The 19,875-nt window shown below is 36.9% G+C and overlaps 1 protein-coding gene across 4 annotated transcripts in view; it reads left to right on the top strand.

Moving 5' to 3' along the window:
• Window positions 1-19,875, top strand: part of ATXN7L1 (ataxin 7 like 1) — a 111,730-nt gene that overhangs the window by 22,711 nt on the left and 69,144 nt on the right. For 2 of the 4 annotated variants that reach the window (XM_079303715.1, XM_079303714.1), the window contains exon 3: window positions 15,031-15,135. The exons of the other annotated variants lie outside the window; for them this stretch is intronic. In XM_079303715.1, the coding sequence (XP_079159841.1) occupies window positions 15,031-15,135 (105 nt within the window). The remainder of the gene's footprint in view (window positions 1-15,030; window positions 15,136-19,875) is intronic. 4 annotated transcript variants of the gene reach the window in all.

Genomic DNA, 19,875 nt, shown 5'->3' on the forward strand with positions numbered 1-19,875 from the left:
TGTAATTATCACATAAAGTTGCAGATGAGTTGTTAGCATTTATTCAAATGTGCATAATAATGGATATGCTTCTTTTCTTGTGCGATGCTTTTCATTCGTAAATTTGGAAGTGTTTAATTATAAGTTACAAATGTACGTAATTCCTATTGATGTACAGCAAAAGACACTAAGCATTCAAGAAATTTGTCTGAAAGCTTTCCCCATAGGGGATGAAGGAATGCAGGGTTTGACTCTTCCTTTGTCCACTGTCCTGTCTGTTGGATTATGCAGTAATTAGTAACAGCCCTCTAAGGATCTGTACTGTTAAAAGTAAATAGGGGTAAGGCTTGTTCCTTGTGACAATGTGGAAGACATTTTTGTTAAATGGGATTGGTGAAAAAGTCTCCTAAGTGGTCTCTGTCCATGCATCCTGATGACTTTTTATTGCTTTGTGATGCTGGAGTGTAGTTTAAATCCATGAGACAAGGCAGTGTATTTTTGCTCCTCTATCTCCTTTTTCTTTTGTCAGTTCAAGACACTATCACTGCTGAAGCCAGATATGTGCCAGAGAACTGAGTGTATCTGAAAAGCTGTGTCTTGAACTTTATCTAGGAAACCTCTTGTTCCAATGACCCTACAATTAGATAAATTATGGAGTACTAGGGGGCACAGCAGACTTGAGGAAAAAATTGTGGATTCTAAACACGTGAAGAATCAGTCTTTAAACAGAACTGGTTGGTTGATATTTTTTAAGTTGTTGAAAAGCTAGCACAACACTCTCAATACTGGGTGAAATTAATTAGCAGCTGCTTCCCTACACCCCAGTCCTCAGAAATAAATGAGCAATTGTTTTGCTGCACCCAAATCCTCAGCAGAGTACAATGCTGGAAGGGAGATTGCTTCTAAGCAAAGTTGACAGGCATCAGACTGCAGCATGAGAAGTGTTAAGTGGTCTGCTCATGTCAGTGAGCTGTTAGGTGGATGAGATGAATGTGGGAAGCTGGTGCTGGTGAAAGCATCACTTTGGGACCAGGTCATGTCAGCAAAGGTTCCTTACCTATTGCACGTTTGTGCCAAGAACCTGAGACAGAGCCATTTTCAGCAGCTTGCTTTAATCTTGGTGAAGTTTTCTTTGTGTGTGTTCTTAGGATGTTCTTAGCGGCCCAGTTAAAATGTCTGAGCCTTTCATATCCTAATTTCTGTTAAGTGTCAGCAGCAATGAAGCTGCAGTGTACCTCCTGCAAGGAGTGGTGACTCAGGGTTGTGCTGACAAGGAGGCTCACTACCTTCCTGGTCAAATGGGTCTGAAATATTCGTATCTTTTTCATCAGTGTAGCACATCTCAACTCAGCCTGCTGATACTTGATCACCTGCTGTGGTCTTCCTTTAACGAGAAAGACTTCTGAAGGCTTAGAAATGCTACTTCGTGGTATTTGAAGAAGAAATGCTACTTTGTGGTACTTTTCCCCTTGAAGTACCAATCAAGTACTAGTAAGCCATTGCTGCTGCCAAGTAGTGGAAAGCGATCTACTATTGTGAAGAACAGTGAGCTGGAAAGATTCTTTTAGTAGCCATGTCTTTAAGAGTAACATTAGGAAAAACTGTTCTCCCCCCATATATTGAGTAGTTTATTTCGCAAAAGCTTCCTTTTTATCCTGTCCAGGAAACAAAAGAGCTCCAGAGACATCTGAAGCTTTCCCAAGTCTCTGTTTGAGAACACAAAAACAAAATTGTTGCTTTTTTTTTGTTTGCTAGACAGTATTACATATGTGCAGGTGAGAATATGACTTGTGCAGTTATTCAGTGTAGCAGAAATTAAAACACAACAATAACGTGATTGAGCTAATAAACTGCTTCTTTCTTTCATTAAAAAGAAAGAGTCCCCATTAATAGCTTTTATTATATTTATCAAAGGCATACATGCCTTTGAGTGACAATATTAAACCAATTATTTGTCTAAGGAGTAGGTACTGTGCAACATAAGAAGTTGATGACAAATATGATGCCTTCCATTGCTTTTAATTTCTTTCTTTTGCTTCTTCAGTACTGCTAGATGGGCAGGCTACTTTAGACTTGCCCTGTAAATGTTTTGATAATATCTTGATACTTCAGGGGGAAAATACTTTGAGTTTCTTCTGCTCATTCTTTAGTTGATAAAATCTCCTCAAGTTTCTTATGGCCTTTTTTTGCATGATGTAGGAACAAAAAAAAAATATTTTTAACTCTCATTTAATGGCAACAAATTTCATTAGCTTGTCTTGCTAGTGGATTTGCTCCTTTACATGGTGGTCACTTTAACTGCAAAACTTTGTTTTGTGGCTTTAATTTGTGGTTGATCCTGTACCTTTAAGAAACTCTTAGGAAGGAGGGAGGCAGAAGGAACAAATCTGAATGCAGTGTGTATATATTCTTTAATATGTTCATACTGAAGATCTGATGGCCACTTTAGTGGCATACAGACTTGGATTGACCTGAGCCCTTCATGACCATGTTCTTTAAGGGTTGTGTCCATTAGAGGTAAGAACATTGCCTGAGGTGAGCAGCAGGCTCTCATCCTGGACTTGGTTAGTCCAGCAGAACTGATGCTTTTGTCTTCTGCAATAAGGACAAGATTACTGTAGCAGCACAGAGTGCTGCATTGCCTGACTTGTTTGAACCATGTAGGGCCATATTCCTATGCTGGGAAATGTTTGTTGTGTGCATGGAAGTGTACTGTATAAATCTCAGTGTAACAGTTGTTGATGCATGTGTGCTTTTTCAGACAGTACAAGTATTTGACTGATTGCACTTGCAAAGATAATTATTCTCTTGAGACCAGAATTCTTAGAATGAGAGCTGTTTTTTGGAGTTGTATGATAGTGGAACTATAGGCTGCTCTTCAATCTGTTGGATTTTTTTTTTTACTGTTTTGTCTAAGTGGCCTTGGGGTAGATATTTTGTATGTTTGGACTTTGGTAAGAAAGTTTCACATTCATCTTTCCACCTTCTGTTATTCATTAATATTTTTTCTCATGTATTTTTCCTTGGCATAAAGTCCTCTAACTGAAGAAACCCTAGAGTTGAACACTTCAGGCAGTAGCTTGATGTGTATGCCAACAAGAAACAGAACTAAAACTATTTCATTTGGAACTGTGTGAAGGAAAAAGATGATGTTACTGGAAGTCTATCTGAAAGTAACTTTCTTCAGAGAATTGAGTTACATAAGAAGCAATATTCCTGAAAAGAGATGCTGTTATAGGTGTAGGAGGCAATACAGAAAAAGCTCAGAGAATTGGCTTAAGAATTATTTGTGTCCTTTTAGACAGTACATTCAGACAATACATTTCCATTTAATATCCAACTGTTGATTAAAAATGAGCAGACACTTTCTACCTTGGATGAGAAGAGAGTTGAGTTAAAAGATGTACTTGACCTTGACTCTTGTTATAGGGGGAAGTGAAGATCAATGAAATATTTATCATTTTGTAAAATTATGCAGATAAGATTAAAGATTTTAATTTTTTCAATTTATTTTGTCATTTACTCATAGTTTTCCCTGCTATGAAAATTGGTTATTTTCTGAGAGATATTTTTCTGATAATGCTGTTTTATTTTTAATAATACTAATAATAATAATATTATTAAAATGGTGACCTAGAAAGCTGTGAAAATTTCATTTTTATTAGACTTTTATTAATCCTTAACTTATGTCCTTAAAAAAAAAAAAAACCAGAATTTCTGTCAAGATTGTCACACACTGCTTCTAAAACACACTGCAAGTTATCTTATTCGTTGCTTTTTCTATTGTCATAGTAAAGTCCCAGCCAAAATGAAGGGCCCCATTGTGGTCCCAGTGTATGGACAAATAGTAAGAGAATACTGAAAGGCTGCAATCTAAACAGACAGGGCAGACAAAGAGCATATTATCCTGATTTTAGAGATGGGATACTGAGGCACAGAAAAATCTAATCAGGGTCATGCAAGAATGTTGTTTGGGAGCCAGGAATTAAGCCAGCTCTCTCCTTCAGTCCAGTTGTACTGCCTTAAACCAGAGTCACTCTTTTGCAGAAGATAATACAGCTTTGCAGGAGAGCATGTGAGTGCCAGTTGTGTCTTGCTGAGTGTTTATGAAGAAAACACCACTTGGAGGATTAAAGTCTATTTCATGGCAGTCTGCACAGAAGAAATAGGAATGAAGGGGTTTTTTTTGGCCATGGGATTTTTCTCCGTAGGACTGCACAGATAACTTTTTCTTAGTGTGCATTGACAAGGAAATGAAAGAGGAAAACCTGCTATCCTTGTGGTATTTCATTGCTAGCACTCCAAATGTTGGATATAGTAAAAGTATTGCCAACTAATTGCATTTAAAACATCTGTCATGTTACTGCAAATTCAGTAATCCCTAGTATGACTATTAGTAGTCCCTAATATGACATACTCAACATTTCCTTAAAAAAATCCCCCAAAACAAAAGAAAATGTCAGTAAATGTCAGAGAAGTTATTTTCTTTTCCTTTATTTTTCAGATCACTAGTGTTTGTTCACTTAATAAAGGATCATTGAAACTGTGAGGGAAATGGGGAGAAATAAAGGAAAGACACTTTAGTACTCATTGTGACTCACTCTAAAGATGTGTAGTGCAGAAGTACTGTTGTGAAGTTTACAGATAGGTCATTAAATTATTTTGATTCTTTGTCAACCAGCATTTGGTAGCTCCAGATCTTCATCTTACTGCTTCTGCAGGACCAGTATGTTCATGATGCTTCCATACCTGTTTAGTTTATTTGGCTGTGTATCAGAAAGCTTAATCATCTTCATGCAGAAAAATCAAAAGCTGAAACACTGTATTTGTATGAGTTACTCTAGTTAAGTTGCACATGACATCTTTCTGTGTCAGGATGTGTTTTCCCAGCATAGAAGTTGTCAGAGTCCACCTGCTGCAGAAAGTATGGATGTGCTGCAGCCCTCTTAACTGTTGCTAAAGGTCAAATGTCTGATTTTGGAGAGCTATACATCAATCTGAGCTGAAATTTAGTGCCATCATCCATGAAGGATACTACTTGTGCTGACAAATCTCATTTGCAGTGAGACTCTTCTTGATACATATTTGAGAAAGAAAGAATTGTTCTGTTGCTATGTGTTTTGTGGAGACTGCCCAGTCAAGGTGCATGATGTTTGCTTTGAATTTTGAGAGAAATGAAGATGATTTCCAGCCATTCCTCCCCTTATGTCTGCCCGTGGGATGCTAAGAAATCAGAATTCTAATGTAGAGATTGATGATTTTCCTGCACATTCCCTATCTGTTGCTTGCACACCTGTGTGCAGCCATGCTCACTTTCTGATTTTTGATAGTGATATGTGTGTGATCTAAGACAAATCCACTGTACCTGCAGGGTTAAAAGTCTCTGATCAGCTCTTTGCCATGCTTTCCAAATCAGGAGTCTGGGGAGAGTTATGCTTTGTGTTCTACAGAGGGAATGTCACCTCTTCTTCTGGATTTGGAGCACATAGTTTGGATCCTTATAAATAATGTGTCTTTTTTTTTCCTTGCCCTGAGTAATTTAATTTTTGCTGTCATTTAATAATACTATTGCTGTCCTGATGATTTCCAGACATAAGCAAGATGAAATTTGTAGCTGGAGGTGATATCTTTAATTAAACTAAATGTATCTGGTTGAGAAAATAGAGATATTTGGTGGCACACATCTCCTTAAATCCCAAGAGCCAGATCTAAATGTTAACCTGTTGTTTGAAGATACTGTTTACATTTACATTACTCTTCTAGCTTGCTTTTGACCACATTAAAAACCTATTTCTTTCTTGTATTTTGCACACCTGGATTTTTGAGTCATATTTAGTAACTGATCTGTGGAAAAATTGTGGTTTTTTTCGAGATTTTTGTTTGTGGATTTTTTTTTTTCATTTGTACATGTCTTTGGATCTTAGTATGTTTAACTGGTATCTATTTTACAATGTAGCAGGATTTTCTTCAGGTATTGACTTTGTACAGTTTTATAATATAAACTTCATAAGCAGTTGCTACAGTTCCTGAAATATGTTGTTGTATGTAAAATGGACGGCAATTCAAAATCCAGGTCCTCAAGGAAGAAGCTCCTTTAGATAATTCCCCTGAAGTAGAATCTAATAATTAAAGAAAAATGTAAGAACAATTTACAATTTTGTAGATGTTACTGGAGTTATTATGGCTGCCTCCTGTTCTTATGTTATTATTACACTTACCTTACTGAAAATAAGGTATTGTGTAATTGACTGATGTTCATTTCAATTACAAACATTGGTTTTATTGTCTTTTACCCTGCTAAACTGTATTTTGTCCTGCTTTGCAGTCTTGTTCCACTCCAAATTCTTCCATGCAGACTTGCAAGAGAAGGGTCAGTGCAGAGTATTGCCACGTTGGTGGATGGGCTGTCTTTGCTCTAGCTGATCCTTCCCAGTGCCATCCCCTGTCACTCCAGCCCTGAGCTGCAGTGTTCACTAATATTTATTAATATATTTTAGCAACTTTTGTTGTTGTATTTGCCCTTAGTTTAAACTCTGATGGTAAAAAAGTAAAGTGTTAACCAAATTTTTCATAGTCATCCAAACAGTGGTTTATAACCTCCTCTCTTAGATGTACATTGGTTTCTGAGTACCTGCACCCTTTGTGTCTGAAATGGGGAGGCTCTTTAACTGAAGAGCAAGCAGGAAAGTCACTTTGTTCAGAAACTGTTAAGGTAAAAGTTACCCTGTCTGGTTACTTTCTGCAAAATAACTGAAAAGTTAACTGGCAAAATGGGAATCTGGTTTTAAAGATTAGTTCAATAATAGAAAGTATTAGAAACATTGGGAATTATGTCAAAGGAGGTGATAGACTTGTGGTGTTTGGACTCTAGCTGGAAACCAAAGCCACCCTATCACTACCCTTCTCAGCTGGACAGGGGAGAGAAAATGTAACCAAAGGCTCATGGGTTGAGATAAGGGCAGAGAGAGGTCACTCACCAATTACTATCACAGTTAAGAGACTTGACTTAGGGAAATTAACTGAATTTATTACCAGTCAAAATCAGAGCAGGATAGTGAGAAGTAAAACAAATCCTAAAAATACCTTCCCCCTACTTCTCCCTGCTTCCCAGGTTTAACTTTATGACCAATTCTCTACCTCCTCTCCACCCAGCAGCATAGGGAGACAAAGAGTGGGGGCTATGGTTCATTGCATGTTGCTTCTGCCACTGTTGCTTCCTCAAGTAGAGAAGTCCTTCCCCTGCTCCAATGCAGGTCCTTCCCATTGGAGTCAGTCTTCCACACCCTTTTCCCAGTTGAATCCTTCCTGCAGGCTACAGTTCTTCATGAGCTGCTCCAGTGTGGTCCCTTTCCACTGGGTGCAATCCTTTAAGAACTTGATGCTCCAGTGTGGGTCCCCCAGGGGGTCACAAACCCAGCCAGCAAACCTGCTCTGGCACAGGCTCCTCTTTCCATGGGGCCACAGATCCTGCCAGGAGCCTGCTGCAGCACAGCTTCTCCATGGAGTCACAGCCTCCTTTTGGGCAGGTACCTGCTCCAGTGTGGGGTCCTCCATGGGCTTCAGGTGGAGCTCTTCTCCCCAATGGACCTCCGTGGTGAAACATGGACTGCAGAGGAATCTCAGCTCCAGTGCTTGGAGCACCTCTTCCCCCTCCTTCACTGACCCTGATGTCTGCAGGGCTATTTCTCTCACTTATTCTCTGCATCTTTATTCTCTGTCCACAATTACTTCTGCACAGTAACTTATTTTTCTTCTTAAATATGTTATTACAGAGGTATTGATGTGCTGATGGGCTCAGCTCTGTCCAGTGGCAGGTCTGACTTGGAGCTGGCTGACACTGGCTCTGTCAGACATGGGAGAATCTTTGGGCAGATTGTCATAGAGGTCACCTCTCTAGCTGCCCCCACTACCAAAACCTTGCCACAGAGGCACAATGCAATGTTTCTGCATCTTTTTATATGTTACTACTTAATAAATACCTTTAGTTTGTTTTTAAAACTGAGAGGCAAGTATTTTTACAAAGTTTTTGGAGCCAAGTGTCTTCCTTTAGTATTGCACAGATAGCTGTTTGATAGCATAATATAGAGAGGCACCACTGATCCACTGCAGTTTGTACTAATCTTGGTCCTGTTGGCCCTCCTGCTTTCCAGTTCTGGGCTCTGCATTTCATTCCCTCATGCTGATGAGGGGAATTCTGCTTTCATGAGGTTCTGCAGTGGGGCAGCTTGTGGAATCAAACTGTCAGAAAACCTTTTCCTGTTTTGTTCTGTCCTCCTTCGTATTACTTTATTACTTATTATCCTGATTCAGAGTTGGCTTGAATTTGACTCCTTGTGTAATCAGTTAATTGATGGTACAAGCACATGGGAGGGGCAGGAATATAAAGCTGGGAGTCCAAAAGGACTGTACCAAGTGTTGTCCCAAGTCAGTGCCAAGCATTGATCGATTTCAATTCTGAGTTGTATAGAAAGTGAAATAAAGATTCCATAAGATGACCTGCCTACCCCAGGAGCTAAGGGCCCCTGTGCCTCTATAGAAGGAAGTTTTTAAAAGCAGGTTTTTCAAGGAGGAAAAACTTACTTTAGGTATTGTCTTAAACTCTAGATGTCTCAAGACATGAAAAACTGAGATTTCTTGGTGTCACAGGTATGCAGCATGCTTTTTGGAGTGTGAGTTTTGTCTTTTCCAGTATTCTTGTGAAGTGTTAATCTAGTAGTCTTGGCAATTCTTGTCCTCTATTGCCAAATTACTTTATATTGGAGTGGCAAATAGCCTGCAAAAATTCCACAAAAGCCTCCAGAATTATGGAAGAACAACATTCTCATATTTTCCTGTGCTTATTTCGTTCTTCTGTTTGTTGATATGTTGTGTCTTGTGCAAAATAGTATTGTCAGTGATGCATAGTTTACTTTATAATCCCTTCCAGACAAAGGTTGTTACAAAAGATATGCAGACATGGTTAATCCACAATATTTGTTTAGATTGTTGGTTCCCAACTGTGAACATTTGTTTTTTCTTTTGTTATGGATCTTTGGGAATGGAAGGCACCGTTTCCATCTTCAGTACCATTTCATAATGCCTAGATAAGGCAGTGCAGTACAAAGTCTTTCTGTGTCATTGAGGGTGGTATTTACTGTTTACACTATAATTAATGAACTATTCCCAGCATTCTTTAGGATTGCCACTGTCCTCATGATTGCTCTAACCTGGCAGACAGCATACCATTCAGCCACACTGGACTGGTTTAAAGGTGTCATGACCTTGACTCTTTACCACACTGGTACTTAAGTCTATTTGCTGCTTTTTCCCTGCATTCTTTTTTTTCTTGATCACAGTCATGTTTCATTTATTATTTCTGTTCCTGAGAAGGCCAGTATTTCTATTTTCTTCTCATTGATTTTCTTTCTCACTTGATTTTTTAGCATGCAGAATCTTAAGTTCCTTGTATTAGCACCTGAAGGGCATCAGTTGGGATTTTGGGCAGTTGTGTTTGGTCCTGTGTTAGTTCTGTCATTAATATTTAATTTTTATTTTTTCCTCAACTTTATGATTACTTTAACCATGACCTGCATTTTTTCCATCAGAAAAGAAATTATCTTGAGCATTACTTTGTGATTCTGACCTTAAAGTTAGCCACAGTTTCAGCAGGATCTTGGAGTAAATTGACATCCAGCAATCTCTTTCAGCTTAAATCTTTCTGTGATTAATTTGCAACTGTGACTGACATTTTCAGGGGTAAAATGCAATTTATACTCGTGAACTAATTACTGAAGTGACTTACTGGTTTTTGTGTAAGAAAGAAAAACTACACTCAGGAGAGAATAAGCTCATGTTAAATGGAAAGAGTGTGACATTTATTTCTATGATAAGACCAACCTGTCTTGTTTTACTGCTGTCTGAATAATGTCCTGAAGATTGTCTTTTTATTGTTTCATGTTTCAATTCACCATTCAAATTACTTAGTTTTTTAAGTAATCTACTGCACTGAAATACTCTGTATGTTACTCCAGTTCTTGAATGATGTACTGATTTGTCACTTCTGTGGAACAAGAGAGAAATATTTGGCACAATTCTAGACATAGAGTTTAAAAATGTGTAGCTCCAGGAGCTGGAAGAATCACATGTATTTAGTTTTGTCCATTGCTATTCTTACTGTTACTTTTTTTTTTTTTTTTTTAAGCTTTTATCTTTTAGTTTTAAACCAGTGTACAGTGTGTCTTGAATAGTCTTTCTCTTCCTCTCCTTGCTCCCTTTCTCTCTCTTGGCACATAAGCATCACTAATATTTTTCAAAGCAGGCTTTGTGGGTATATTTAGTGGAGCAACAGATATATAAGTGAACATTTAAAGTGTCTGTAATTTATAGCAAAAGATCATCACTAAAACCTGATTTCCCACGCAATACTCTGAGGTCTTACTGTTTGACAACCTTAATTCTGCAGTGGAAGAATGTTTTAGATTATTTCTAGCATGTGTTTTATTATACAGTGGGATGTAAATGATTATGAATTATATAGTAATAGAGAAGGAACTTCATAAAAGTCATCTGCCTTTGATTGTTGTTACTAAAAATAGTTCCTTTCTTTGTGTTATTGAAGAAGATTAAAAAGTTGTATCTGACACCTGCATTTTTGTATTTGTGCCACAATTTGCAGAAGCAACATTTTCTATTTTTTCTATTATATTTGTACTCTCAATGCACATTTCACTAAATTGATGGCTTACAAAACTATGCCTTATGGCTACAGCTCTCTTTTTATTTGCAAGTGTTAGTAATATAAAACCTACAGGCAAAAGTTGTAATCATTTTTCAAGTGCCATAGCAAAGTATACACAAAGTAATATTTTAAGATTTTAATCTATGAAAGTAATTTCGAGCAGTCAGCATTCACTGTCTCAGATTTCCACCTATATAGAATATCTTTCTCATGATATGGGCCACTTTTGCATCCTGTTAGTTCAGTAGCTCATTTTCAAGCAGGGTACAGTATCAATGGGCATGGCTGTATCAGTTGCTTCATTTTGAGAGGATGGTGATTCAACTCTGGAAGGGGTGAGGTATATGTCATGGTCCTTTTGGAAAGTATGTGGGTACTGAAAAATAAGTTATCACTTCTTTTTGCCATTGAGAGTCTACTTTGAATCTGGAAGTATCTTCCTGTAAAATGAGGTGGCTGTGATGGGGGCTGTGGAGTGCTTTTACCTTGCAGAAGGGCTGGGCAGCCCTTTCTGTCTCCCACTTGTGGCTGTCTGTATTGACACAGAGGGAACAAGCAGGTTGCCATGCCAGTGCGTGGTTAGTCATGAGCACTGTGGTCACCTTGTTTCACTTTTAGGGGGTAGGTAGTTTTTGGTAGAACATAAATACTCTTTACAGTTGCTTTTCTGTCTCCTTATTCTTTTGATCATTATTTCAGTACCATTTAATAGTCACTCACCTTATTCAATAATTATCGCCTGTCTTTTTCAGTGGTCTTGCCTCTTTGCATGAAAGAGTTTTTCCTGAGCTGGCTTTAGAGACATGTTTTCTCTTCCAAAAGTGATCTTTTCTGAAAAGCTTATCACCATTGTTTCTGACTAAGCAGGCAGAGAGATGTGATTATTGCCTTTAGAAGACAGTTTTTTGTTTGGAGAGGCCACTGTCTTTTTTTGTTGCACACAGAAGGTCTGAATTGTCAAATGGCTGCAATCTGATCTAAGAATGATACCAGTGTCTAAAATAATCTTTCAGTCTTGGTTACTTTGAGTAGGACATGGTAGCATTGAGCTGCTCTTACTGAAAATGGAAAAACCTGTATGAAAAGATATATAGCTGTTTATCTTTTCTACTTTCTTTTAAATTTCAAATGTTCCTTACTTTATTCATTGTAATTTCTCTGATTTGGATTGCATTAGTAGTATTATTGCATCTAATGAAGTGTATCCCCAGTTGGACTTTGTAGTGAGGCAATATTAATATATTGTGCAATTTCAATTGAAAAGTTATTTATATAATTGCAAGTCATGAATTTACTAATGAAAACAGATTTATGCCAGTCTGGTTACCATGAATAAACTAAGAGACATAGTTGAACCTGCTTAGACCTAAGGAATTTTCCTTTCTTAAAAGCTGCTGCATAGTGAGAGTTTTAAGGGGTTTTAAAAGCCTGAAAGATGGTGTTTAGTTTAAGTTTGTTATCTATTCTGATTCAATACTGACAGTATATTTGTGTGCCACAATTCTTAATTTCAACCTGCAGTCTTATGTCCTTGAGATTCTTGGATTATTTTAAGTGATTTTTGAGAGGGGGCTGATAGCTTCGTACAGAAGACTCATATTTACAATGGATAGTTGCACCTCCACTGGGTTATTGCACCTGCAAAATGAAAAAAAACTTCCAAAATGCTGCTTCAGGATGTCACTTACTCTGTATCTGTGCATCTTTTTGATACTGTGTATCTCACAGCATCATTTTGGTGCGTTCTCCTACATGTCTGTGCAGTTTCTTTGTATTAACAAAAATCAAACCTCAAATGGTTCTGTTTACCCGTTAGGTGCAGTGGTGTTTGCTAGGGTGGTAGAGCAAACTCTCAGGACTTTTCCTACACTGCTCTGTCTCCTTGCCAGTGCCTGATGCAAAGGTAGATGGCTTTGTGAACCTGTGAACTAACCTGATTCCTTTTCCCACCTGTCTCCTTGAATGGTTTTTGCCAGTATTAATACCTTATGTTTTTTATAAGTTACCCCTTGCAGCCAGAAATCATAAAAAGTCAGGATCAGACCCAGCCAAACTTTAGATACCTTTGAGCTGGATGCATTTTAAAGGTTAGGATACAGACCTGTGAAGGTTAAATGAACTGAAGGAATTTAAACTGGAAAACAGTTGTAACTTTTCTATTTGTGAAGGGCAAAGTCTTTATGTTTTCATAAGATTGTCACCTTTCAAACAACAGAAAAAATACTTTGAGATGTTTTAACCATTTAAAAAATATTTCATAACTGTAATTAAATGCATATTTTGGAGCTGAGACTTTGTGTCAAATAATACCCAGAAGAAATACTCCTTTTGTGGAACTTACAGTGCTGTTATTGGAAGTCTGTAGTTTCTGATCCAAACTATTCAGCTAAGAATTGTCACTGTAAAATAATTTTAAAGGTCATTGAATTATCATATTAAAACAATAAATAGATTTAAAAAGCCTGTTTTAGTGCCTGCTTAGGGTTTTGTTTATTTGTTTTACCAGTAAGGAAGATTTGATCAAACCTAACTTTGCACTTCTGGCTATACCAGTGCTAACACTAATTACACCAAAGAGGTTTATACCTCACCACTGGCATTCTTTTAGATTTAGGCTGGATGTGTTGATTGCATTCATCTGACTGCACTGCATTTGAAGGCCTGGTTAGTGCAAGACCAGCACTGCAAAGGTGCCATGTCTGCTTAACCTTTCAACTGGATTTCCTAGCCTGGTACAAACAGTAACAGAAAGAAAGGATTTTGGTTTTCAGTGAATAAAGAAGTAATGCACATCATATCATACTATGAAATACCTGCAGGTTGATGGGACTGATTTGTGCCCAAGAATTCTTGAATGGGCCTCTTTGGATATATTTGTGTTACTGCCTATATTACTGTGAAAGTGATGCCTTGTTCCTCTGGGCTTTTTGGGATCTGAAGACATTTTACACTTCATCATGCCAAGCACTGCCATAATCAGCAGTGATATTGCCTACAATGCCAGAGGCCAGGGCAGAATTATTTATGAAAGTATTTCTAGGGTCAAAATAATTGCTTTAGTTAGGAACTAGTGAACTAAAATACCTGCTTGAGTTAGTTTTCGAAAGAAACTGCTGTTTTTTAGAAATATGTGACTTAAGAAGTAGGATTTAGTTGTTGATGTTTATCAACAGCTACTGTTGTACATTTTTTATCTTGATTTTTCCTACTGTTTAAAAGGCACCAGTTTAATATTTCAGTCTACATGTGTAAGTCCTGTGATAGATTTCAGATGCTCCTGAATAACACTTGAATTTACAAGGTTTTTATTTTTATAATTTGAGAGGTAATGTGGTCTGTGGGGTCACTACTTGGCATGGGGTTACTCATGGAGCAACACATTCATTAGCAGCACTGGCTGTAGTGACATGATCCACTGAAATGCCTTAAAGTGACTGGGGCTTCTGTCCTCCAAGCTGAGCTGTGCTGGATGAGTATGTGTGCTTGTTCTTAAGTTATAGCAATGAAGAGTAGAATAAGCTACCTCACTTTTAATGTTAGAGTTCTGAGGCCTTCACTTGGTAATTTAAGCCCATTTTACTCTGTTTGTAATGGCTAAAGAATGCAGGTATTGCATTATGTGTTTCATCTGAGAGGACAAGTGCCTGTCATCATCTGACTGTACCTGTCTGGATTTCATTGAATTCCTCATACCATCACCAAGAAGTACCTCATTAATCAACTTTGTCTCTTGCCACAGTATTTGATGGGAACAAACAGCAGGTGTTGGAACTAGGGAAGGGCATTTGCACAGAATCTGGAATTTCATATGGCATGGCATTCCTGGCTGTATTTTAAGCTACAGGATCCTTGACCTTGGTTACTATAACTAGCTTTTAAGCAGGAGCTTTTCTCAAGCAACTTAGTCAAGCTTAGAATATTGTAACATAGAGTATAACCTATACAACGTGTTTTCTGTTAGGATCTTTAGGCAGAGATTTAAAAAAATATTTCATTTATAATTAATAAATTATTCCTTTACTGTTTCAACATTTGACCAGTACAAAAATGCTAATTCCACTTCTTGGCAGTGAGTGTTAAGAGAAGGTGTTGCATTCTGTATTCTGACTCAGACTGAGGGATGAAACTACAGCATTAGTACAGAACTTTGAAACCCAAAAGATGGAGAAAATCTCTTTAACATAGTAAGAAGCTCTTATGGAGCAATGTATACCTTTGCTTTGTGTAAATTAATATAACAGTAATGGCCCTACAGTATTTTCGATTTTTTTTTTCTTAATATATATTTAAAGCATAACTTCTAATTCTTGTATATATTTTTAACTTTCCCACAGATATGCACTTATTTGGCCATTATCCAGCTCATGATGATTTCTATCTTGTAGTGTGCAATATCTGCAATCAGGTAGTCAAGCCACAGGTTTTCCAGTCACACTGCGGTAAGTGAATGTTTTCTTTCCTGAATTACAGTGCCAAAGTGGCGTATGGCTCTCGTAAGAATCATTGCATACAATCATAACAGAGGCCTTGCAACAGACTTTTCTGGTTATCTTGTGTTTTTTCCACAGAAAATACCAGCAATGCTTTCAAATAAGCATATTTCCTGTAGAGGAAGTTAAATCAGTTGTTCTGGAAGCTGAGCTTTTCAAGTTGAACTTGTTAAATTAAATTAACCTGTTACAACAAATAAATCCTGTTAGTTAGAGACTAGTTAGGTTAAAACTATTATGACCTAACATTGGATTGTCTTTTATCAAAGCTGCAAAGTGAGGTATATGGTACTGATCTACATTAACTAGAAGATGGATTTTATGGATTGTTTTCTGATGGGATTCATGCGTAACTATATATAGGATATATTTTTGTATTTATCCTAAGGTTTAATTTTTTACAAAAGTGGCATTTTGAGACATTTCTTAAATTAACATTTTTCAAGAGAGTCTTGAGAAGCATATGCATATATTAATTTCTCAGTATGACAACAACAAGATGATGATTTCTGTGTTGACTAATTGAAAGCAGAATTACTCCAGTTAGAATTTTTTTGGTATTGATTAACAAACTCTTTTCAGTTATTTCTGAAAAAATTCATCTGAAGGTGTGGTTTATTTATTACTTATCTAGTGGTTTGTTTGTTATTTGTCCAGTGATTTGTTTCTGTGCTGATTTTTTTTGTTGTTTTGTTGTTTTTAAAGCCATGCAAAGAGTGACTGGAATGGCTAGCTTTATATGAGGTTTAATAAAATTTAGTTAATCAAAATAATTTGGAGGTAGTTGCACAATAATGAAAGGCAGCTACTACTGAGGGTGGAATCAGTTAAATATCTTAAGAAAAAGAATAGCCCAGCAATATTTTGTCTAAATACAAGGAAACTTCACAAATCCTGTACTTCTTATAGTCTTTTTGGCAACAAAGCAACTCGGTAGTGCAAAAATGGAAGTGGGATGGACAGAAAAATAGTTTATTTACTTTTAAAGATGTATTACCAAAATACTGTGTTGTGTTTGTACAGATAGACTGCTAACAACACACTAGGAGCAACTGCATTTGTGTTGGGAGGCAGTTGTAAGACTTGACACCAGCTTTGACCTAGATTGAACTAATTGAAAAACTGGTTATAGTGAAATACAGCTTTCTATCCAGTGAATGGGAAAAGATCTAGAATGTTTTCTAGGGTGAGAAGAGCTTATTAATTTAATGGTGGGGGCAGGGGTTGGTATTAATGTGTTAACAAGCCATCCTGCTTGGTTGGTTTTTTTTTTCCAAAGTTTGTTTCTTGCCCTTAGTCTTATATGTTTCCTTTCTGCCCAGCTCAGGTATCTTATGATTCTTTCAGTGAGTAACTAAAAAGCTGCTCTGCACGTGGTTGTAGGTACAATGGGTACATAAACACAGAACTTGTGCATCAATAAAATGTGCTTCAGGAGAAAACCTGTGGGTGGCCTTGCTGTAGCCTTCCACAGCTGTGCTCTTTCCTGGGCATTAACCTGGTTTGGTGAGCAGTGTGAAAGTTGGTCCTGTTTTCAGGTAGTAGGCACACAGAATGGTGTTACTTCTAGATGAGAGTCAATTCCTCTGTGTTAGAGTGTTTGAGCTATTTGTAAGTAATGCATTATCATCAGTGTTAGTGTAATGCATGTAAACTACAAAGATCTCATGAGTTTACTGTCTGTTTTTCTCTTTTCTCCATCACTCCATTATTTTTGCCATTCCCCTTACTTCTTTATAGCAATCCTTTTACACTGGGTAATTGAATGTTAAGTTCTGAATTGCTTAAGAGCCTAAGATCAGTAAAGACTTGGGAAAAAACTGGACTGTGTTAAAAAACCCCCAGAGAATACTGAAAATAATTGACCAAAGGTCTTGAAGGTTGTACTTAATCCAGTCAGACTTGTTTCAGGAAAGGTATAGTGGAATATTGCTGAAAGGCCTGTGAAAGGACTTTAAATATATAAATCAATTATTTTGTCTTAAAGAAGAAACAGCAAATGCAATGTACAAAAACCATATAAATGAAGTTTTAGAAGATAGAAGGTTTCTTCAAAGTCTCCATAATTGTTGTAAAATACTAATAATTTATTTTCGAAAAAATTAGTCTGTTAAAAATATGCCATATTATATATGTGAAATGCATTTAATAATTTATCATTATTTTAATTAGAAACAAGTAAGATTTTAAAAAGTTCTACACAGAGATGTTACTAATTGATCTGTAGTTGTATTGTTTGATTAGAAAATTATAGAAATCTCCCATTAGAAAAAGATAGAAAGCTCCCATTAGAAAGCACATCAACCATGAACTGCTTGTGGTTGAATAATTTTTTGTTGGATGTGTTATGATTCCAGCAGTCCATTGAAAAAGTTCTGGACAAGGCCTCATTTGAGACATTGTCTCTGGCTGCACAGAGGTCTTCTGTGAAGCAGGAATATTTAATATTCTGTTCTTTTTAGAGTTGTATCACCTTCAGACACATTCATTTTGGTGGATTGGACTTTCTTTAATTAGTGGATGCAGCAGGATGCTTGTAAATTCAGTGATGCCAGGCATGTCTGTCAGTAGACTTTGAGGTGTTTCAGACTATCATATTTACCACAAAATGCATTATTATATGGGTATTGAATTGCAGCTTCAAAGTTGTAACACACAATGGAATGAGAAAGCATTAGAAGGCACTACTGGTTTTTTGGCTCTTGTAGGTTGTATCATGGGGAGTCTTTATTGCTACTGACAAGGGCTTGTAGAGATCTATCCCAGAATCTCCCACAAAGTGTGGTTTGTTGCTAATATCCCTAGTAAGATCCAATCCATATCCTCTCAGTAAGAAATTAGGTCCATGCCAGGCACATGCTTTATGTTCCTAGGTTCCCTGCTTTGTAATGTGAAGGTCTTGGCTTTGGAGCAGCACTGGAATGCTTTAGTTTAGAAAAGTTTTTTGTAACACTTCTCTTGAGCCCTTGCTGGCATCTGCTTTTCTCTAGTGTAAGAAGACCCACTGTTTTATTTGCCTCTGATTTCAGAGAAGTGGCAGCAATCCTTGTTGATGGCTCTGGGAAGTTGTGAAGATTATAGAGGCAGATGTTATTTAGCTTTTAAGGGTTTGATTCCTGAAATATCAAGCAGGAATAAAAAGAAAAATCTGGTTGTGGTTCAAGCTATTTTTAATGGCAGGCAGTGCATCATAGAACCTTAGGCAGCAGAAATCAGGCAGGTAAAAGAAGAAATCTGGCTAATTAGAGGACCAGCTTGCTGGGCTTGAGAGTATGTGTAGTGAACATAACATAAAGCTTGGTATTGCAAGGTAACAGATCTGTTCTAGCCTGTAAGTCAGAGAAATATTGAGCTGTTTTTAAGAGCAGTTTCACATCCTTGCATCTACAAGATAAACATATCCATTTGTAAGCATTAAACCATTCATTTATATATGATGTAAGCCTACCTGGAAGAGACATGCTGTTATAGGCTGCTTGATAAACCATGTAAATCAAATAATTCCTTGAAGTTATTTGGTATTATTGTGCACCTAAAAAATAGTACATCGTAATGTCATCAGCAATAGGGCTGAAATAGTGGTGTTTGCTTCTGAAGCCGTTTCTTTTGAGTAACTTACTGTAGTGTTACAGTATCTTGGATTTACTTTTTTTTTTTTTTTTTTAGTGTGTTAACATGTAGTTGTATTTATTCATCCACACAGTAGTTTGGAATAAGAAGTCAGTCTGGATATGCAGCTTGTAGGCATTCCTAAGTGTACTTGGCATATGAGGAATTGTAGTTTTGATTTTCAGAAAATTTTAATTTGTTCTCAAATGCCAACCTCAATTAAGATTACTTCTTGGAACATCAAAATATTGTGCCATAGTAAAATACTGAAGTATGATAATGTTCTTGCTGTTTGTTTAGGGTTTTTTGTCCCTCTGTTTTCTAGGAGACTTTTAGGCTGTCAGTCTATGCTTAACTCTGTCCTTTTGACTTCTCTTAACTCCAGTTTTGTGTCATTGTTAAACACTGGTGAAGATGGCACCCTGTACCATTTCCCAGAAAAAATTTCCATTTTTCTTTGGTGCCAGAAAGATTAAAGCTTCATGTTCCTATTCTGCATTGTCCTTTACTAGACTGAAGAGCATCAGATACAGTTCTGATTATTTTAAAAAATATTTTGTACATTAATTGTCATGTTAACTTTGGTCTTTCCCAGTTAAAAGGAAAACCTCTCATAAAAGGTAGCTCTGGCACAGTGAGGGTCAAGCAGTGTACATTTAGAGAGCTTGTCAAGACATCTTAACTTCTATTGTGAGGAAACTAATTAATGATGGAAAAGTGTTAAAAAAAAAGGAAAAAGTTGGGGGGTTGAGGGAGGAAGAGGTGAGTTAGCACAGCTAAATAATGCAGCTTGGTTAAACAAGAGCAGCAGTATAACCATCAAAGAAATCTTTCACACATGCTCTGGTGCAGTTTCCAAAGCCATGGATGGTATCTTAATGAATTGAATAGTTAAAATCCTCATTTGATGAAGTTGTAGCATACAGAAGAAACCAATTTGGCTTCATCAAGGAGAAATTACAAAAAAAACAACTATTTTTTGCTAATTTCTTTACTTAGAGGCTCATTGACATCTATCCTGACTGCCTATAGAGTTCTTCTAACATGTTTCAAATTAAGAAGTAGAAATTCTTATTCCTT

Source organism: Erithacus rubecula (genome assembly GCF_903797595.1).
Source record: "Erithacus rubecula genome assembly, chromosome: 4".
Taxonomy (NCBI): domain Eukaryota; kingdom Metazoa; phylum Chordata; class Aves; order Passeriformes; family Muscicapidae; genus Erithacus; species Erithacus rubecula.